Source organism: Schistocerca americana, chromosome 3, assembly GCF_021461395.2.
Source record: "Schistocerca americana isolate TAMUIC-IGC-003095 chromosome 3, iqSchAmer2.1, whole genome shotgun sequence".
Taxonomy (NCBI): Eukaryota; Metazoa; Arthropoda; class Insecta; order Orthoptera; family Acrididae; genus Schistocerca; species Schistocerca americana.
The window spans coordinates 413,369,200-413,392,712 of record NC_060121.1 but is presented as its reverse complement, the minus strand read 5'-3'; the positions used below and the strand labels follow the sequence as shown (position 1 = coordinate 413,392,712).

Below are 23,513 nucleotides of genomic sequence, written 5' to 3'. Positions count from 1 at the left end.
CATCTTCCTAAAGTCAGAATCAATCAGATTTGAAGGTGTTTTTAAGACATGGAAGGAAGTTGACTTTAGGATACTGGAATTTATCAACATGAAGATGCAGCTGGACACTAATACAGGCAATACACAGTATGTCAGGAAGTTATAAAATAATCAGTTTTTGTGCTACTAATTTATGAGTTACCACTATATCAGTTTAATATAATTGTAATTGTATCTATCCAATTATATTACATTTTCAAAAATGGATTATTTTCATTACTGTATCAACTTAGCTAATAATCAGTTCTTAAACAAGAAGGTTTAAGGACAATGTAGCATAAAAACTTACTTACAGGATTAATGAATAGCTATTCAAAAGATAATATTAAGACTCACCATCAAACCTCTGCTCATGAAGTATGGTCTGTTAATTCCATCATTGAGCTCACAGTCTTCACAGAAACAAATAAATATTGTGTCTATTGCCATCTGAAAGGATAAATAATAAAAGCAGATGAGAACATTCACAATAGAAAAGATCAGAACAACAACATATTAATGCGCAGACTAAGTTGAGTTTACCTCATAGACGGTGATGAAGCAGTGTGCTACAAGGTATGCAAACACTCCCGCAAGTGAAAGAGGCACCCACAAGTGCATAATTCCATCTTTGTGCTGAAAAAAAAGTTTAATTCAAGAGGTAACTTTTAATTGCATCTTGTACAGGACATGTACTTTTTTATTTCGATGAGAGAAAACTTTATCCAATATGTCTGCACCTAACCTTGTTTGTCTTCTAACAGTTAACCGGTGCATGGATTACAGCAACAGAAATCTATGCCAGCAAAGGAAAAGCACTCTGTTGGACAACATTTTATTTTTCTTTCAATAGTGACAGTTACATGAGATCCAGAACATCCATTTTTAAACAGTACAAAACATGACCTTTTAAATACATAATAGTGAGCTTACAAAACTTCTGGTGCGCAACATCGCAAAGAAGGGTGGCCATTAGGAGAATTTCAGTGGAAACAGTACAGCAGAGAAGGTGGAGGCTCCAGAGTGAAAGACAGGGATACGAAAAAGAAGAATGGAGTAGGAAATCACTTGCACAGGTGGAGTGGATGAAGAAGGGTGCAATGGGATGGTAGTGGAAGTGGAGGTATAGGCAGTTTGAAGACAGGAAAGAAGTACCTTTTTACCAATGTTCCTGGTCTCAACCTATTTCACTCTCTAGCCCTCACATGCGACTCTCACATCCCCTGTTACTTTTGTACTCCACCCTAGTTTACTATTTACTCCTTTCCCTTATCTCCTTATTGTAAAGCTGTCTCAAAGATAATAATGTTTATGACTTATTTCCTGTATTGCACCAGGAAGATCAAAGTGTGTCAGTCAGTTTCTGTAATGCGTAACTGAATTGTAGCTCTAATATTTTTTGTTTCTATGGCTATCTGAGAATAACTAAAGTGAGTCAAAACTGATAATAGCTATAAATAAGTGCATCATGAGTGTTGCTGCATAGAAGTACTGTAATTTCATGATGTCTGTGGTGGGGTTGTTACTTACTTTCCATTTGTGCCTTAAAAATTGTGTAAGTTAAACTATTAAGGTATTCTGCGAGAGAGTTGGGCTTTCAGTTAAAACACAAATTCAGAATTTTTTTATGGGGTTATTGGACCTCAGATTATAGTAACATGAAGGAGTGCTGATAGTAGAGACACATTTCAGAAAATTTAGTCATTGCTAGATAGATACTTGATAGAATTCAAAGCTTCTTATGCATTAACATTTCAAAGCTTCTTATGCATTAACATTACTAACCTTCAACATCTGCACACCACACACCACAGTAGCTATGACAACCATTGCTTTTCCCAGGAACAATACAAAATCACCAACTGAATTTATAGCTGCAACCCTTAAGGCATTTGATGCCAAAAGTTTGAAAGCTTGTTTCCCAGCTTTACAGAAACTGTGTCCATGTATTGCTGAAAGGTAAACACAATGGTGAAAAAGTTAAAAGTTTTTGATTACATAAATTTTTATTGCTGACATTTAATTAGCTCACATAAAAAGGCCAAGCAGGTGCAAGTATATACACAGATATAAGCTAAAATTAATACAATAACAGAAAAACCTCAGTAATTAAAAGACAATAAGTACCAAATAGAGTGTTGGAAGGCTCTGCCTCAAGTTTCAAACTATCCCTTCTCAGGAAACACACACACACACACTCTATTGCTTTCTTATTTAGAAATACATGGGAATTTTTATGAGGCAATTGGGGGGAAAAAGCCACGATTCATCCTCTAAAAAACTCATTTATAATGTTACTTATGCTACCACTTATGTATGGACACTATTAAAATTTGCTTACCTATTTCAATATAGGCATTCCTTGTAAGAAACTGGAGAATTTTCTCAAAGCAATATAAACAACATTGACAAGTCCTGAATATACATGTTGTTACTGCATTGTTGTGATTTTTTACTTTGGACTGAATGAATTTTAGGACTATACGTATCATCTGTATAATAGCAATGAGCAATGAACCCAGAGCAACTGAGCCTAGATGATACCTCACAAGATTACAAAAGCTTCGTATAATTGGTGTGCCTAAGTTCTGCTTATTCCTGAAAAATTAGAAGCATAAATGTTCACAATTCAAAAAGTGTTGCAGGCTCAAGAAAACTCAAGTAATAAACCTCAACTCATCAAAGCTGTTTTTCATAATACTTGTAAGTAATGAAGAGCTAAAACTTGAGTTTTAACTGATATGTTTTTATTATTTATTGCAAATAAAGAAAGAAAATATAAAAAAGAGAAAGAGCCTTGAATTTTCCTATCTCACTAAAAAATCATATTCATCATAAATAAATGACGAACATTTATCTTTGTATTAAGAGTAGGTTTATCACAAAGTAATCAATTATAGCGAATATCATATTTCAATTCTTTTTAAAATGGTGTTTCACAAAACACAAAGTATTTGAAAATGAGTGACAGAAAATTATTTTGTTAAAATATATTACAATTTCATAATTTTTACTGTAATTTCATGAGTATTCTCCAACAGTTTCAGCTACAATAACAATCTAAACATTGTAGCAATCACTTATCTGGATCATAAAACAAGGAAAACAGATTCACTTTTGACCAGACTAGGTCTCTCAGAAATGTATGAAAATGAGACAGCAGATCAAACACCAAGAATCAGAATATATTATAAGACAACATGTTGGTCAAGAGAGAGAATAAGTTGCAATTAGAAAACTCCACTAGCTAGCAAATTTAATGAGGTGAATTAGTTTCAACTCGATTCCAGAGAGCGCACTGTTCTATGATTTATAGATTCCTATTTCTGTGAAAAGAATGATGATGGAAATTTTCACTGGCTGCATTCTAGTAACTGACAAGCAAACTATGTATTGACAGGATATCTGCTATCTTTTCAGGGTAATGATAACATGAGTGTGGTACAAGTTTCAACATTTTGTGTTGTCAGAGAGAGGTTTAGTATGTTACTACGTACTTAGTTCATCCAATCTTTTTCCAGTGATTAGCCAGACACATACATATACTGGACTTGGTTATGATAACTATCTTCTTTTTATTTTACCTATACTTATCTCATAATAAACTTATACACCCACTGAATCGACTTTTAACTTCCCATCCAACATATGATCACAATCAATTTTGAGAAGTAAATTGCTAGCATGCAGTGATTTTTTGTATCTGAATTTACCAGCCCTGTTCCTGAGAAGAGCTGGGTATTGTTTTACAAAACAGTTTCTTTGTGGAGCATTATGTTACGAAAATCAAAACTACAATGATGTTAAGGAAATGTATTCATGCTTGCACTGGAATATGCAAAAGAAGATCATATCTGTGACAAAATGAGTATATGTTTGTATCTGTGATAATGATCTCCAAGGATCATGTCAAAAGAATCTTTTTTATATGCATGTAAAATAAATTATTTTGCATGTACCATTAAGTATCTAGGAGAAATATAAATTTTAATCATGTGTAGATCCTATTGACTCAATAAACTTCTTTAATTCTTTCCACTCATATCTTCAACAGCATTTTTAATTAACCATAACACTGTCAATATGACTGTTTTATTATGTAAGAGTAGTCTTTATTAAAATGGTGTAATGATCTCAGCTAAAGAGCTGTTGTTGTATTATATCAGTTTATTGTTGATTACATGTAGTTTATTGCAAAAGCTGAAAATGTATAGTAACAAAATAATCCATGAGATCTATTTATTCTGCACAGTTTGCCATTAGCTCTCAAACTACGGACATACTGATCACAATTGTTTAGTCATGAAATTCATCTAAAGTTGTTTCCATTACTTCAACCCAACTTTCCATGGTGTACTTCAGGCTATTCAGGTGAGTTTGTTTCCATTTTGTGCACAATATTTAGATGATCGACACGGATGTATCCTTCAGGCACTGCAAATTGTGCTCTTATGTGTACTCAGTGCTTGGACTCAAACCAGATGGTGAACTCTTGCAACTATTTACAACTGATTGTGAGTTCAACTCCCTATATCCACTACACCCTTCAATTCTATTTTGTTTTTCAGAGCCTGCACTGATATTTCATCAAATGCATGTTCTCTCAGCATTTCCCAGCTCTGGTGGACATGACGGCTGGTTGAGATCTTAATGAACTGAATACTTGACCCAAGCCCTGTTTAAACTGAAATCTACATCCCTGTTTATTAATTTTTCTGATATCTCGATTTCAATAGATTCCTTAATTACACTGTCCAGAAAACTGGGCACTTGCATAACAATGACAGTCTTATAATATTTCATTTCATGATTGTTTTTGATGCAGTGTTCAATGGTAACTGATTTACTTGGATGTTCTAGTTGGGGTGTTGCTTATGTTCTTTGCAACACTCCCCACTGTCTAATAGTCTGCCTGATGCAAGACATGCCACATTCGCTTGGAATGTGGTACACACCTGGCTTTCAGAGACCTAAGTTGTCTTTAACATTACATAGAAGACTTTTAATCCTTGTCAACAGGAGTGAAATACACTGTATACCATGTTTCTATAGGAATCTACTGATCTTTTTGGATAATGGGGCAGCTTAAGGTAGATAAATGTTTTTGGCTGCTCATGCTGTCTCATTCTCAACCTCTTTCTCACGTACTCTTGCTTTTGACTGCAATGCCTACTCAAGTCGACAATTTGAGTACCCATTTCTTCAGAACACTATTCATAGGTTTTGTAATTTTTTGGTGAGGCTGGTCTTGTCTGAAAATGTTCAAACTCTTTCGACAGTGATCAGTGTGGGTTTTCTACATACCCTATGATCCACGGATCCATTCAGTCATCTCTTAAGTGATACACCAAGGAAAAGTAGCTGGCCCCCCTCTTTCTAGTTCCATTACAAATTTTTTGTTAGGATGGATAGAGTTGAAATGTCCCAGGAACTCTTCAAGTTTTATAGAGGCCAAGTGGCCACACCACAAATGTGTTGTCCACAAATCAACAGAAACACATTGGTTTGAACTTGGTGGATGCTAATGCCTTTGCTTCAAAGTGTTCCATGTATAGATACGCAATGGCAGACAATAACAGATTGCCCGTCATGCTGGGTTTGTTCATAATATTTTCTGACAAACAGAATGTGCCTAAAAGTACAATAAAGCAACTGTAGAATTTTTTTCATGGTTAGTTCCAAGGACTTAAGAAATGGGATTCTTGTAAAGAATTGGACCACATTGAAACTAGGGTGTTGTATAAAGTAACTGGAGTTCTGAGTGTGGTTTTTGCACTTCCCCACATAATTGCTGAGAATGTGTTTCAGATACTTTGCCAGCTGGTACATAGGTGGACCAATATTACTAACTGTAAGTCTACAGGAATGCCTTCTTTGTGTACCTTAGGAAGTTCATAAGGCCATCGTAGCACAACTGCTCAAGTTCAACCTTAATGGCATTGTGGCAAATATGACTCACTGAACCATGTTGTTTTGCCAACCCATTGCCTCGAACTTGCAGAAAGTGTAGCTGACATGTGAATATGGTGAACTGATGTCTAGCACTCATAAGATGTCACAAATTCTCTCTTATGCTAGTAGCAGGCTTGCACGGCACATAATCCTAGTGTCCGTAGGTATATTAATATGATATTTAATTTTGATGAACATAGGTACAGTTTCTTCATCTCAACACATTGTTAGAAAGCTCAGTGTATTGAGAAGTTAGCTTTACTACTGGCACAGATTATGCAACGTGTGTGCATTGTGGGCCATCTCCTAGCCACAGAGTGAAGTGATGTGATCTTTCAGGTTTTCTCAGCATGATTAATGCTATACTTCCAAGTGTTCAGCTGAGTTATTTTTTCTATGTTATGCACAAAATTTCAGTGACGAACCCAGCTGTCTTTTTTCAGACAAGAGAATGTGTATATCATGGTATATCAGTGTGGGCTCTGAGAAACAAAAGAGCATCAAAGGAGATAGAAGGCATTAGGTACTGGCCTCACAGTCAGCTATAAATAGCATTGAGAGACCAACATTCTGAACAGAATCCAGTAGTACACATAACAGAACAACTTGCAGCACCCGACGGAGATAATTGGGTTGGTCATCAAAATAGTATGTATAAAATGGAAACAACAGCTCAACTTAACAGCTGGAAATCAGTCACACTAAGAAAATATGAGAGATCAAAAATTTTCCATGGTATTCTCTTCCTTCTTCACTGACCCTAAGATCTTAGGATCCCTTGACTGTTGCCATTTTCAATTTTATTTTTCAACTCTCTATCTGTTTCAGCTTATATAACAGAGGTCACCAAACTTTTTGCATGTCAGGTGCATGCCTGACACAATGAAGAGTGCGGGCTGCATCACCATTCTGCACAATAATCTAGACACAATTATTTAAAACTGAACACTGTAAATTTAAGGAACATAGCAGCTAGGAGGTCTCCGGACATGTGACGATCTCCTAGTTTTCTAAATGTAGCATTTAAATTTCGGTTATATCACAATGTTACATATTCCATATTTTTTTGTCAGTCACATTCAGGTACCATTGGCAGGCTCGACGAACTGACATCACTGGGTGGATCCAGTACATGGGCCTTAGTTTGGTGACACCTGATATGCAATGTTAAAAAAGTCTGCAATATTTATAAACTATTTATTATGAGTACTTTATAGGTATAAAAAGGGGAGAGAAGGAATTAAAAGGATAATAATTATAATTTTGCAATACATTTCACTGTTCAAAAGACATTAAGAAATAAGTGACATGACATTTATCGTGAAAGAAAACATCTTTCAAAATTATTTGCAACTTACATTTCACAATCAGAACCTGAAATTTATATAACATTAATTAAAATTATCTGTCACAAGCATGCATTCAATGCCAATAGCAAATTCATCAGAAATGATTTTCACTTAACCTTGATATGTAAGTGAAGAAACAATTACCGTGTAAAGAACCATGTTGCTACAGCACCAGCTATAACCATATGCTGACATCCGGTGCAAAACTGAGCAAACCACAGCACTGCAAACAGATTGTACCATCTTGTCACCTGAAAATTAACATAATTATAAATTTATAATTAGATTTGCTCTATATTTATATTCTGATAGAGAATGTTGGGAATAAAGATAAGTATTGTTTGGGGAAGAAACAGAGTTCCTTCATGGCTATTTCTTCCCTGCACTACTGGCACCCCTTTCATGCATCGCTTACTTTACTCTTGTGGCCTTAGTTTTCTGGCAAGGCACTCACTATGTAATTGGAATAGAACATTGTAGGTCATCTTTTGAGCTGACATTCTTCATGGTCAAAATCAAGCTATAAAAATAATTTTATCATAATATAAAAATTATTAACAATCTTCCAGATGATGATGTTTTTGCAGTGTTTGGCCCAAGGAATGGTTTGGTGCAGCTCTTCATGCTAGTCTGTTCTATGCATAACCACCTCAATATCCACTCAGACCTGCTTACTGTTCTCAAGCCTTGGTCTTAGTTTACAATTTTTACATCCTCACATTTCCCCCCATTGCCAAACTGACAATTTCTTGATGCCTCAGGATGTTTTCTATCAACCAATCTGTTCCTTTAGTGAAGTTGTGCCCCCTGTCTAATCTTCAGCATTCTCCTGTGGCACAATATTTCAAAAACCTTTATTTTCTTCTTCTTTAAACTGTTTACTGTTCATGTTTTAGTTATGTACAAGACCTCACTCCAAATGAATATTTTCAAGAAATATTCCCTGGCACTTAAACAGACTATAGGAAACATTAAATGACTGCCTACAGACTTCCAAGGATTTCATGAGTTAATGATCCTGAATGCACATTAGTACTCACTATTAGGTAAGAGATCTTCCATAATACTTCGTTGGATAAGTAATTCCCACTAAAAGCATTTGAGGTGAATGGAATGGGCATTCAGAGACCGTAGGCACAGATTTCATGGCACCTGAAATGTACCGGTAATAGTGACTTCGTTAATGCACTGGCTTCTAGTGTAGTATATCAAAAATGAAACTGAACAATCAGATATTTCTGGGTCTACTAGTATTGGATTAACATACACTGATGACACTATAGGAAAAGTAGTTACATAGATTTGGATGTGTTGGAGCTGGGCCTCAGCTATCCAATATTCTGGACAATACCTTTTGTGACCATATTAATTATGAAAAATACCGTGCTACCACACAATATTGGTACAGAATGTATGTAATAGTGAACATTTACCAGTGTGTCTTCCATTAAAGCAAATCAAGCAGCTCTCCTCTCACGAGGTTAATGACTGTGAAGGACGCCTATTCAAATGTTCATGGAGAAACTCTGTAGGTTTGCTGTGAAGATAATGTGGTATTGATCTTTTAAAAACAATTTCATGTATTCTTCCAGAGATGATGTAGCACCATGCTGTCAAATCAAACAATTGAAATGAGACTGAGATGCTGTTCAAATTGTCAGGTCACACCACATCTCATAGGCTTATCTTTGGGACATAGGGCATGTGGCTTGAGAATCAACAAGACATGGACTTGGTATCAGGTGGCTGGTGTGAGCAGTGGCCAAGAGAGGTTGCGCCGAGGCACCCCGAACTATCAGTTTTGACTTTCGCACGTGTGTGGGACGTGAGGCCCAAGTTCCAGATCCTATGCTTCATTGCCGATTTGTCTCCTAAACACACTGGACTTGTTTCTGAGGAGGACATGTAGAAGGCAACTCAGTGGACTGATGTGGGCACACACTGAGGGGAGCAAGTGGGAGGAAGCCATTTTTTGTACCACCTGTTTCACAGAACTCTACGAATTTTTTCTTCAGCTGACACCACACAAGATGTTCCCAGTGAGCACATTTGGAACTCTCATGTTTCTCAGGCTACATTTAACTGAGGAAGTGTCATTTCTGAGTGGTGGCCATGCCTCAGTGTTTGTTGTTCTTAGATTCCTTCCTGCTGCAGTAAGAACCTCCGTTTTGGTCATTACTCTGTGAATTAACTTAGTGAGGCATGTTGCCTCCCAGTTCATGCTCCAGTTCAGCGTCCTGATTTAGGATTTTGTGGTTGCCACCCATATACTGCCTCCAAATTTAAATGCAAAGGCCTGTGTTATCAAACATGCTGTTTCTAACCACTTACTGGTGAGTCATGAACTTCTCTAGCTAAGCTTTTGGCAGTATTTACCCACACGAGCTGAGTTCTGCCTCATGTGCTGACACAGGGATCTGTTTCAATTCTGAGCCAAGGGCATAATATTTGAATGGATCTGTTTCAGTTCTGAGCCAAGGGCATAATATTTAAATTTGGCTAATGGTTGGCATTTGAACTTATTCCGATCTACAGTGACCAAGTGGGTTGATGTTTTCCAATCTGTTAAATTTGTTGCTTCAGTTTGAGAGTTTTCTTATTAGAAATTACTCTGAATGCATTGCTGTCAATTTTTTTTAGTATCTTTCGATGGTTCTATAATTGGTATGCAAATTTTGCAATTATCATGCCAGTATCCTGATATAATTGCTTTGGGCCTTATGGTGCTGCCTGACACGGCCGCCCTTATCTCTGCCCCCTTATTTCAACTTGTTAATTATTTTGTGTATCTGCATAGTCACATGTGTCTCCCACGTGTGTTCCACAAGGCGAGAGCCAGGAATTCTGAGCCATTTGAGCTGCTGACTGCCCTGAGTTCGGACCAGTGGTGGTGGGCGTTGTGTATCAGTTGTCTTTTTATTAGGTTTTAAACAGGATTGGATAAAATTCAATTGGCCAGATCTTAGCTAAGTTGGCCTCTGGAATCTTTTGGTATTCTGATTTATACACTATGTGCCCAAAAGTATCCGGAGACCTGGCTGAAAATGACTTACAAGTTCATGGCACCCTCCGTCGGTAATGCTGGCATTCAATACAGTTTTGGCCCATTCTTAGCCTTGAGTTTCCACCGTCACAGGCATACGTTCGATCAGGTGCTGGAAGGTTTCTTGGGGAATGGCAGCCCATTCTTCATGGAGTGCTGCACTGAGGAGAGGTGTCGACGCCAGTCAGTGAGGCCTGGCACGAAGTCGGCGTTCCGAAACTTCCCAAAGGTGTTCTATAGGCTTCAGGTCAGGACTCTGTGCAGGCCAGTCCATTACAGGGATGTTATTGATGAGCAACCCCTCTGCCATCCACCACAAGCTGTGCATTATGGACAGGTGCTCGATCATGTTGAAAGATGCAGTCACCATGCTCGAATTGCTGTTCAACAGTGGGAAGCAATAAGGTGCTTAAAACATCAATGTAGGCCTTTGCTGTGATAGTACCATGCGAAACAACAAGGCGTGCAAGCCCTCTTCATGAAAAACACAACCACACCATGAAACCACCGCCTCTAAATTTTACTGTTGGCACTACACACACTGGCAGATGACATTCACCGGGTATTCGCCAGATCCACACTCTGCCATCGGATCACCACATTGTGTGTATTCGCCAGATCCACACTCTGCCATCGGATCACCACATTGTGTTCCGTGATTCGTCAGTCCACACAACATTTTTCCACTGTTCAATCCTCCAATGTTTACACTCCTTACATCAAGCTAGGCATTGTTTGGCATTTACCGGCGTGATGTGTGGCTTATGAGCAGCCACTCGACCATAAAATCCAAGTTTTCCCATCTCCCTCCTAACAGTCATAGTACTTGCAGTGGATCCTGATGCAGTTTGGAATTCCTGTAGGATGGTCTGGATAGATGTCTGCCTATTACACATAACGACCCTCTTCAACTGTTGGCAGTCTCTGTCAGTCAACAGATGAAGTCGGCCGGTACACTTTAGTGCTGTATGTGTCCCTTCACGTTTCCACTTCACTATCACATCGGAAACAGTGGCCCTAGGGATGTTTAAGAATGTGGAAATCTCGCATATAGATGTATGATACAAGTGACACCCAGTCACTTGACCATGTTCGAAGTCCGTGAGTTCCGTGGAGCACCCCTTTCTGCTGTGTCGCGACGTCTAATAACTACTGAGGTCACTGATATGGAGTACCTGGCAGCAGGTGGCAGCACAATGCACGTAATAAGAAAAAGCATGTTTTGGTGGTTTCTGGACACTTTTGATCACATAGTGTAACTTAAGTATTAATGTTATTAATTCGTAGGTCTTAATTTTAGTAAGTGTTTACTGAACTTATTGAATCTCATGTCTTGATATTTTTAGATGTTGTTAATCTTGGCAAACCAGTTTCATGTTTTAATACGCAAATATTTCTTTTTAAATGAATTGGCTGAAACACTTTAGCTGGATTACTTTCACATTTAAATAATGGTGAATCTTTAACTGTTCTATTCAACTTCATACTCTGATCTTTGTTTGGTTAAATGTCTTTGTATGTTAACAAATGTTGTTCTGAAACTTGTCCATGTTGCAGGTGATGTTCATTCCCACCCTTTCCTAGTCCTTCCACCTGCAACCCATCAGACTCAGAATCTAGTGTAACACATAATTATAGTCATTGATACATAATAAAAAATCTGCTCCTATAATCTCCTTCCTTTTCAACTTTAATGTAGAAAATAATTCATGTAATACGAATCTGCTCGTTACAATAGCCAGAAACCTTTACTAATAAAGATGAAAGTCAACAGTTTTATAGTGCAGAATAAGACAGAAATTTACTGTAAATTTCAGGTGCTACATCAGACAGGTTATCCACTGTGGCATCTGATGGCCATTAAAATTGCGAAACCATGATGTTGGCTTGCAATAAATGTCAAATTGGCATGAACTGTATTACATGCCTGGCTTTGTAAATAATTAGCATTTCAGTGCAACAAAGCAAAGTAGGCAGGAATTAAGCTATCTACAATGTGTAGACTACTGGTCAAAAGTTTTTGATCACTTGTCACAACTATGGATTTTTGGTTAAAATGTGGATTTCATTTTGAATATTCTATCATATCCCTGTCGTGATAATAAGACAAATATAAAACATGTAAAGTCTAAGTGCCTCTGTTGTGTATTTGACTGGCTGTTCACCTAGGATGGCACTGATGAATACCAGAACAACACTGATGTGCCTTTATGTACGACAGGTCCATTGGAATAGCTCATTTTATTTCACCTCCTTTGTAGCAATCAATTTGTATTTGTTTATAGTACATTGTGTGTGTGCACCAGTATGCTTGTATATTTGATCAGGTTCATACTGTATTACCTCCTAATGGGATGGAAACAGAAGACTGGATTTGAGAAACATGCTGTAATTGTGGCTCTGCATGAGGAAGGCTATTCTACTCGGACAATAGCAACAAAAATTGGTGTGGTGTATACACTGCCGCAGATCAAGCAAACTAGTGCCAATACAAGTGTTTCATGATCTGGAAGACCTTGAGTTACATCATACATGGCAGATCAGATCATGTGTGCACAGAGTATATATCAGATGTCTTGTACTGCACCTGAAATTCATGTGGAAGTAAGTAGTATGCAAGTATCTCCGATCTCTCTCTCAACAGGACAACGGCCTCTTCATGAAAAAGCTTTAAAGGGAGATGTAGCTGACAAAAAACCTTTTTTATATGAATAGATTTCAGTGTGTAACAATGGTCCAAGGTGTTATTCACAGATGAATCTTAGTTTGAAATATTTGGAAGGCACTGTTGGATGTTTGTTCATTGACTTCATTGAGAATGTTTTATGACTGTGATGGCAATGGTGAAGCACGGTGGAAGGTCAGTAACAGTTTGAGGATATTTTGTGGGTAATAAAGTTGGTCATCTAGTGAAAATTAATGGAACATTGAAGAAGCAAGATATCACAGGACACTGATTAATAATGCAGTTCTATAAGGCAAGAAATTTAACTGGTCATGGGTTTGTTCTGCAGCAGGCCAACGATCCCAAACATGTGTCTAAACTATGCAGAGGGTATGTCAATAGAAGAGAGAAATTTGGGGAATGGAAGAATATGATTTCACCAAATCAGTCACCTGACTTAAATCCTATTTAACTCTTATGGGATTAGCCTGACAAGGAGGAGAGAAAACAGAGGTCATCTAATGTTGAAGATCTATGGAATAATTACTAACAGACATGTTGCACTGCACTGCACTATCCACAAAAACTTGTTGTCTGTACGAAGATATTTAGGCCTAATGTACGAAGGAGCAGCATCTACCATCATGTTTCAGAATCTGACAGCAGCTAGTTTGTGGCCTATTGAGACTGGCTAATTGGTCTGTGATACTGCTGCTCAAAGACCATACACATTGACATCCATGATTTCAATAGCACCAAGCAAGTAGTGCCCAGAAGGCAGGCAGGAAAGAATCAGGATTGGTGGTGCAACAAATCAGCATTGCCATACACTACCTGGATGGTGAAAATTATCGTGACTTCCCTTGACAATGCAGTACAGAGAAATATGCAAACAGCAGTGTGCACCCAATGACAACACTAGACACATGAGTGGCTTCCCACTTTTTCAGATCTGTTCCAGTCCTGGATAGAGCATTTATATTTACAACTATACTCTGCAAATCAATTAGAAGCACATGGCAGAAGGTAGGTCCCATTGTACCAGTTATTAGAGCTTATTCCCATTCCATTCACATATGAAGTGCAAATTGAATGATTGTTTAAATGCTTCTGTGCAACTGTAATTAGCCTAATTTTGTCTTTGTGATCCCTAGGATAGCAATACTTATGGGTTTGTAGCACATATCTAAAGTTATCACTTAAATCTGGTTCTAGAAAATTTCTCAGTAGACTTTAACAGGGTAATGTGCACCTATCTTCAAAAGCCTCTGCCAGTTCAGTTATTTTAATATTCTTGTGTCACTTAACATGAGATACACAACTCTGTAACCATTTGCATTGCCATTCTTTGTTATAGGTCCCACACACCAATATTCTAGGATGGGTCACACAAGTGTTTTGTATGGAATCTCCCCTGTAAACTTACTGCATTTTCCTAGTATTCTATAAATTAACCAATGTCTACCACCTGCTTTACCCATAACTGAGACTACCTAATCATTCCACTTCATATCTCTACAAATTGTTACATCCAGGTACTTGTAGGAGTTGACTAACTCTAATTGACTCGCTGTGGTCATAGGATACAACTTTTGTTTTGTGAAATCCAGAATTTTTACATTTCTAAACAAATAAAACAAGGTGCCAATTGTTGTACCACTTTGAAAGCTAACTGGATATTTATGCAGAATTTTTCAGGTAGTGCTTTATTATAGAGAACTGCATCATCTGCAAAGAGTCTGGGTTTACTATTAATATGGTCTGCCAGATCATTTATGTACAACATGAACAAAAAGGGACACAACGCTCTTTCCTTGGGCACTTCTGAAATTACTTCTACATCTGTCAATTCTTCAAATGAGATAACATGCTGCAAACTCTCTAAACGAACTGCACAGTCCTGTCTCAAATTTCATTTGATACCCCATGTTACCGTAGTTCTGTTAATAAACATTGATGTAGTACTGAGTCAAATGTTTTTTTTTAAACTTAAGAAATACTACATCCACCCAGGTGACTTTATCCATGGCTTTCAAATGCCATGTGAGAAAAGCACATGTTGGGTTTTGCATAACAGCTGTTTCTGGAATCCATGCTAGATGGCATGGAGAAGATAATTCTGTTCAACATACCTAATTGTGTTTTAGTTCAGAATGTGTTCTAGGCTTCTGCAACAGTCATTGAGATTAAATAGCAGGTTTGTGGATCACTTGTGTTACCCTTCTTGTAGACATGTGTGACTTGTGCTGTTTTTCAATTAATGGGGGCAGTTTTTTGTTTGGGGGATTTACAGTACATTATGATGAAAATGAGAGCTAACCCAACTGCAAAGTCTACATAGAATTTGACCAAGATCCCATTAGGACCTGGAGCTGTAATCAGTTGTAACTATTTTAGTTGTTTCTGAACTCCACTGAAACAAACATCTGTTTTGTTAATCTTTGCAATGGTGTGAGGAGTAAATTTGGATAATACTTTTGTATCTTCCTTATTAAAGGAAATTTGAAAATAGAATTCAGCATTTCTGCTTTTGCTTTGTCACCTTCAGTTTAATTACCAATCTCATCCATGAGTGTCTGGACTCTTAGGCACTAACTTTGGTGCCACTGTCAGCCTTTACATACCAGCAGATTTTTCTTTTTAATTTTGTGAGAGATATTTCAAAAGATTCTGCTATGATAGTCATTGAGGGCTTCATACATATATTGACAACCAAATGTGTTTCATGCACAATCTCTACAGCCCATGCTTTGTTTTACATGTATTATGCAGATATTTCTTTAGGAGTTATTTTACAATGGCAGTATATAATCTATGGTTTCTCCTATCATCAAATGTTTTGCTAGTTAAATATATATCCACTGCTTGGTCAACTTCACTGTGATTTGCAGATTATAGATGTAGATTATTATTGTAAACACTAGCAACAGTTTTTCTATACACTCCTGCCCAAATGGATATTTGACAGTACTGCCTCTTCATCTGGTTTACCGAACATGCAAATTTCAATATGGACAACCTCCAAGAGGTCAGACCTATTTGTTGCCACTGGGTCGACTGTATTTCCACTATGAATGAAGTCCTGGACTATCTGCTGTAGGTGATTTTAAGAGAAAGCATTTAGTAATCTTTTACAAGATGTCTTGCTACAGCGAACACTTACAAAACTGTAAACATCCCATTCAACTGTTGGAAGATTAAAGTCTCCTCAAAACAAAGCTACTACATCCATTAGATTGTTGAATAATTAGTGTCCTCCATTGATGGCAGTGTAATTGGGAAAGAGGCTTTCTCTTAAGTTATCAGTTACTTGGTGGTTGGTAGAAAGATCTGATCACAAGTTTATGCTCACCTTTGATAATGTGTCTTCCCTACACAAACCAGCATGCAGCTTCAATTTATATCACTATGTATTTGAGCTTCTTGTCTACTACAACATATACACCATCTTCATTTCCCATTAGTCAATAATAGTGACTCAATGTACATTCACGTTACTCCAAACATCTCACTGCTACCAAATTTGGATTTTACTCAACTTTCTTTACCTAGCAGGCTATTATATACGAGTTCTCCTTCAAACTCTGTGACTTTGCTGTGAATGCTTTGACAGTGGATCAACTAGGATTTCATTAATTTCCTCTCTGGGAGCAATTCCTTTGAACCTTGCACTAATATTTTGAGGTCTCCTATATCTGTCATTATCTGAAATGGACGGAGATTGCCTAAGTTAAAAAAACCTTTGCGTTTACTCCATACACAGTCGGCTACCTGGGTAGCAGTCACTGATGTGTCCAGCACCTCTGACACATTTAGGGGGTGTTACAATTCTCAACTCTATGGTGTATGTCCAGGAAATCATGAAGGGTCCAAATCACTTACGGGGACAATGTTACAAATTGTGAACTTCACTGGATCACTGTGAACATGGCTGGTCTCTTCAACCATTTTTGTCAGTCACTGGAATGATAAAACTGTAACCTCACATCCTAGATGACAGACATGGTCTGTTCCAACATGCACCACAATATGTAGTTGGTTACATCCTGTTCCCTCAATGGCTGCCAGAGCAGCTTCTTCAGTATGTCAAATGAGGCCTCCAGGCCTACACACTGAGTGTACCAGAAGATCCTTCTCATCCCTTGCTGCCATTTTCCTAAATGGTATCATTATTCCTGTACATTAGAATCATCAACAATTAACAGACTCCTGTCCTTTTGCACTTGCTTCCCCCTGACGTGGGTCACAGCAGGCTTCCCAGTAGGTGAAGTGTCTCTCTCTGGCTCAGTTTCAGCCTGAGTGGATGACAGCACCTCAAACTTGTTGGTTAGGAGTTGGGTGTAATACCCCTAATTCTATCTTCTCCCTACCTCCACTGTACATGGCCCCTAGATCTACCCCTGACATACCATTCATAGGTAAGAGGATACGTGGTGATAGATCCTGTACTTCTACAGAGGAGACAGTATCCATCAGTGTACTTCTAAAGAGGAGACAGTATCCATCAGAGAGGATAGTACTCGAGAGCCTCTAGTATCTCTTGTACATAACTCTTTGCATGTCAGCAAATTTAGCCCTTAGAAGTCACTTGACAGCTGTCGCAGCAATTTTCAGCTGCTTACAAACAACAGCTAATTCGTCCCAAGCCCAAAAACAGCTGTCTCAGTAGGACAGGATTCTAGTTGGTGCAATGGTTTTCTGGACACTAAACAGTTAACTTTAAATTGTCATTGTTTTAATTTCAGGATCTGTTATGCTACAAGGACTGCAAGTTGCCCTTAAGATATGACACAACAACATCCAAGAAAGTGTTTTTTTGCAAACAACAATATAAATATGGTCTTGAACAGTATAGTGTACAGTATCGGAAAACATGTCCACGGCCTTGCCACAGTGATAATATCAGTTCCTGTCAGATCACCAAAGTTAAGTGCTGTTCAGCTCTGCTAACACTTGGATCATGGCTGTCTGGGTCTGCCAAGTGCTGTTGGCAAGCGAGATATACTCGGCCCTTGTGAGGCCAATTGAGGAGCTACTTGACTGAGAAATAGTAGCTCTGGTCACAAAAGCTGGCAATAGCCAGGAGAGTTGTGTGCTGACAACATGACCCTCCATATTCGCATCCAGCAACACCTATCAGCTGAGAATGGCACGATGGTCATTCAATAACGTTGGACCATCCTAGACTGTTTGGATGGAGTTTAGGAGTTTCACTGGTAAACATACTGTCTCAGTTATTACTGATTGTTTTAAGCAATTCTTCAGCATAATTTTTATGACAGAAAACTGGATGATGGAACATGTCAGGTGGGAAGGATGACAGGAATAAGAAAAGTGGGAGGAGAGAGGAATGGAGGGAATGGTGACTGCTATAGGAGAAAGAGTTAACACAAGAATGAGATAGCAATGTCACTGCTGAGCTCACCCTGTTACAGGCTGAGGAAGTCACACATGGTACATCATGGCATAAGATGTGTGTCTGGGATGAGAAGGTGACGGGTGTGTGTGGGGTGGTGGGAGAGCAGGATAGCACACCTCCAACCTTACTTCATCTTCTTTTCCAAGGTCTCTTCCCAAGAACACAAACACCCCTACAGAGGAAAAGTAACCACCTATAATTTTAAAACAGAGCCTGATTTGATCATCCTCCCAACAGATAATGGCTCCACCATTGTAATGATGAATCTCAGTGACTGCCTGGCAGAAGACTCTGCCAACTGTCTGATGAATCCATGTACAAGCCCTGCCATAGCGATCAGATTCTAAAAGCCCATCATAACCTCCAATCCCTTCTCAAATTCCTTGGCCCAAACCAGAGTCTCTCCTGTGAATTGATTTCCTTCTCCAGCCCAACCAACCACTGCATACCCACCCACTATATTCTTCCTAAAATCACAAACCTAACAGCACAGCAGCTCCATTGTAACTGGTTATTATACTCTCATGGAAAGTATATCTGCCATAGTTGACCAGTACCTCCAACTCTTAGTGGACATCATATCATTACACCAGATGCCCCATGCCCTTGACTTTGAAGCAGTCTAACATTATGTCTCCCAACATCCTGCTAAATCCAAACCCATAGTTCCTTCATCACACATAACCAACTAATCTTTGTGGTGAACAATAAAAAACACTCAGCAATGAATAACCATTTAAATTATCACAAAAATTATAACAATTAAAAAAGTCAAGTGTCCAGAAGCTGCATAGTTGTATGAAGGTGCTTTATTTGTGACTACTGGCTTCACATCGGTATAGATTCATCTTCAGGTTTGTCTGCCATGAATACAAATCGCTGCAGGAAATTTTATGAAATGGTAGAAATTAACTTTTTGATTTATCATTTTATAGTACTCTAAATGATTACTAGGTGTTGAGTATTTTTTACTATTATTCATAATGTCTCCAAACTGTGACTCTCCTCACCAGAAAGTTATTTGTATCACACAATCCTTATTCGCAAATGCTTCTTCCTATAGGGTAAGACATACATACAAATATTTGGCTTTGTCATGAGCACCCACTTCGGACTCTCATATGCTGACCTGCTTAAGAGCCACTTAAAAAAGTTCTCCGAATGTCTTTCAGCCAGAAGTTCCTTTGTCTTCCAACAGATATTTTCCCTTGTATTTTCCCTTCAATGATGAGTTATAATAACTGGTATCTTTTGCCTCTTATAATGTGTCCCTGGTACTGAGGTTTCCTTTTTTTCATAGTGGACAATAGTTCCTTTTGCCTTTTCATCTGATGAAGGATCCCTTCATTTGAAATTTTCAGCAAATTACATAGGAGATGGTGATAAAGATACATTTCAAATGCATCAATTCTTTCCTCTAGATATCAGTTAAGGGTTAAACTTTTATATCCACAGAGAAAAATGGAGAACATGTAGCAATGAATCACTAATATTCTTAGTTTCAGACTAAGGCCCAAACTTATAAAAAGTTTTTTCATGTTAATAAATTGTCTCCTGGCCTGTTATATTCCAGAACTGATCTCTTTCTTGCAGTGACACTACTCATCCATCACAGTGCCCAAGTACTTTGAGGAGGATACTTGTTCAATCTTATTTCCCTTTATTGACACTGTAGCTTGGATTCGTCTTAGAGAAGACTATGCCGCATGGGATTAGCCGAGGCGCTGCAGTCATGGACTATGCGGCTGGTCCCGGCGGAGGTTCGAATCCTCCCTCGGGCATGGGTGTGTGTGTTTGTCCTTAGGATAATTTAGGTTAAGTAGTGTGTAAGCTTAGGGACTGATGACCTTAGCAGTTAAGTCCCATAAGATTTCACACACATTTGAACATTTTCAGAGAAGACTACAGCTTTGGTCTTTGAAGTGTTGACAAAGAGGTGAAACTCTTCACTGCACTGGGCTAAGTTGTCTTTCATGTGTTGGGGTGCAGGCAGATCATTTGCTGTGACAACAGTGTCATCTGCATACCTAATACTGTTAAGTATCTTTCTATTTTTAATGATCCCAATGCTTTCTTCCATTAACACTTCCCTGATGAATACTTTTTAGACGCTTCTGATATTCCTTGGGCAGTTTTTACATCTGCAGTCTGATTCCAATACTGCATGCTGATGATGCATAAACTGTTTTGGTAAATACTAACTTGCCTCAAAATTTCCACCATCATTTTATGTCTCAGTCAGTCAAAAGCTTTTTTACAGTCAGTGAAACAAGTGTTTCAACAAATCTCGGAAAAGGAAGAGTTACCAGAAGAATGGAATGTAGGGATAGTGTGCCTGGTGCATAAGATCAATTTGAATGCAGCAACTACAGAGGCACAACATTTGTAAATATTATATATATAGTACTATCAAATATCCTGTTTAGTAGACTTTCACCTATAGCAGAAGATAGTATCGGAAGCTATCAATGCGGGTTCAGACCAGGAATGTCAACTGTAAACCAGATATTTACCCTCCGACAAATAGTAGAAAAGATCAATGAATTCAATGTTGGTGTGCACCATCTTTTGATTGACTTTAAATCTGCATATGACACAATAAATCAGGACAAACTTTATGAGGCAATCCAGGAACTTCGAGTGCCTGGAAAATTGGTGCATTTAATAGAGATCACCCTAAAGTATCCCCAGTGTACCATGCGAGTGCAGTCAAGGCTATCACCTCAGTTTCCCACTCGAACTGGGGTAAGGCAAGGAGATGGGCTTTCCTGCCTACTTTTGAACCTGGTGCTTGAAAAATTGGTATGCGAATTGGGTATTCAGACAGGAGGAACTATCTACTCTGAGTCTGTACAATTGCTGGGATATGCAGATGACTTGGATTTAATGAACAGAACACTTAGAGATCTACAAAGTGCATTTTCAGCTCTAAAAATGAGTGCAGAGAAGATGGGCCTGAGAATTAATGAAGGAAAGATGAAGTATATGTATAATGGTACTAGCCAACCCTTACAGCCCGCGATAACCCTTGATGGAATGACATTTGAGCAAGTGGAATATTTCACCTAGTGGGGCTTAAAGATAGAAGCAAATGGCACCGCCTATACTGAAATTATGGCTCACATAATTGCTTCAAACCGGTGTAACTTTGGAATATTGTGACATTTTAAATCCAAGCTTATATCATGAGGCACTAGGTGCAGACTTCACAAAACACTGATACGCCCAGTACTTACGTATTCCTCAGAAACCTGGACAATTATGAAGCAGGGTGAAAACAAACTGAAATGACATGAAAGAAATATATTGAGGAGGAATTTTGGACCTGTATATGAAAATGGGACCTGGAGAAGGTGAAGAAATGACAAACTTTATGACTGCTATAAGGAGGTTGATGTGGTAAAGTTCATAAAGCTGTGTAGACTGAGATGGGCTGGACATGTGATGCGACTCAACGAGACAAATCCCACAAGGAAAGCCTGCTGCAGTGAACCTGGAGGAAGAAGAGCAAGAGGACGACCTAGGTTGAGATGGAGTGACGAGGTTGGAGAAGGCACTGCCAGATTCGATTGCCATAACTGGAGGTCCACAGCGAAATCCAGAGAGAAATGGCAGAAAATTATTGAGGAGTCCAAGTCCCATCCTGGGATGTAGTGCCAATGGAAGAAGAAGAAATAAGTGTACATACTGACATTCATATCTCTGCGCCTCTGCACTAGTAGGTGTCAGAGAGTGCTTCGCAACTTCTAAATGCATTTCCAAAGCCAAACTGGATCATGTACATTTGGGATTCACATTTCTTGTAAATCTGTGTGTGTATGACTTGCAGAAATATTTTGAGTACATAAGACATCATCATCATCACCACCTTCCTGAAGACATCAAACTAATCATACAATAATCATCACACTGTGAGGAGTTAGTGTGCTTTGACAGTGGTATAAAAGTTTCTCTCAGCCAGTTACAAGATATATTTCCTGATACATAGATAACATTGAAAACAATGGTAGGAGGCTGAGGCCAATTGACTTCTTTTCAGCTAAAACTTCAATAACTTCAGTAAACTTCAATAACTTCAGTATAAACTCCATATGAACTGCTAGCTTTACCATATTTCTCCAGTTTAATAGTATGAACAATGTCACTCTGTGATTTTATGACTGACTTAAGTGATTCTTGCATCAGATGGAGGAGGATCACCTGTATTGTTTCTGAAAAGGACTTCAATATATTCCTTCCATCTTTTGAGTTTTCCTTCAACTCCTATGATTTGCATTCCTCGGTATTTGTCCATGTTGCTTCCATTAAGGGTCACCCCAACTATTTCACCTTCTTATATAAGTTAATCTTGTCTCTCTTGAAATGTCTTAAAGTCTTCTTTCATTCATAAACTCCAGAATTTCATCAGTTATCCAGTTTTGCCTTTTGTTGGTGGTGTTGAACCCAATGCCACTTTCCTGGACTTGAGTTATGCTATCTTTTATAGAGTTCAAAGTGGATTCTACTTCTATAGGCTGAGTCTCTTCTATTGATTTCACTTTTTCCTCCAGAGCAGCATCAAACATAAGTTCTCACTTTTGAAATTGCTAATTTTCTTGTACCTATGTACATTGATATCTTAATGCCTCTTCTAGCATTTATTATGTGTTGCACTTTAAAGTCCATTACTACTGAATTGTGATTGCTATTGATATCAGCACCAGGACAGGTTTTAATGGATTTCACATATTTTCTTAGCTCCTCTTTTGCCAGAATAAAATCAATCTGATTTCTGACGGTCTTCTCTTCACTATCAGGAGGTGACATCAATGTGTGTAACCTCCTAGCATGAAGTTTGAAAAATGTATTAGAAAGAAAAAATTCATGTTCTGTACAAACCTGCACCAATCTGTCCCCTCTTGTGTTTCTTTCTCCAAGATCATAGCAACAGCATTACCTTCTGCACCAGAGCCAGTTTTTGAGTTAAAAACGCCCATGACCAGTGTAGTATCACCTTTTTTGTGTGTTTCCTTGTGTCATTGTAGGTGTCATAGAAAGATTCTACCTCTTCACATCTTTATCTTCTAA

The 23,513-nt window shown here is 38.2% G+C and overlaps 1 protein-coding gene across 2 annotated transcripts in view; it reads right to left on the bottom strand.

The window, feature by feature from the left end:
* The window catches only part of LOC124605320 (choline transporter-like protein 1), a 482,432-nt gene that overhangs the window by 17,184 nt on the left and 441,735 nt on the right, over positions 1–23,513 (bottom strand). For both annotated transcript variants that reach the window (XM_047136907.1, XM_047136908.1), the window contains 5 exons: positions 7,464–7,570; positions 2,360–2,616; positions 1,804–1,970; positions 562–654; positions 376–468 (listed from right to left, as the gene is read on the bottom strand). In XM_047136907.1, coding sequence (XP_046992863.1) covers positions 376–468; positions 562–654; positions 1,804–1,970; positions 2,360–2,616; positions 7,464–7,570 — 717 coding nt within the window. The remainder of the gene's footprint in view (positions 1–375; positions 469–561; positions 655–1,803; positions 1,971–2,359; positions 2,617–7,463; positions 7,571–23,513) is intronic.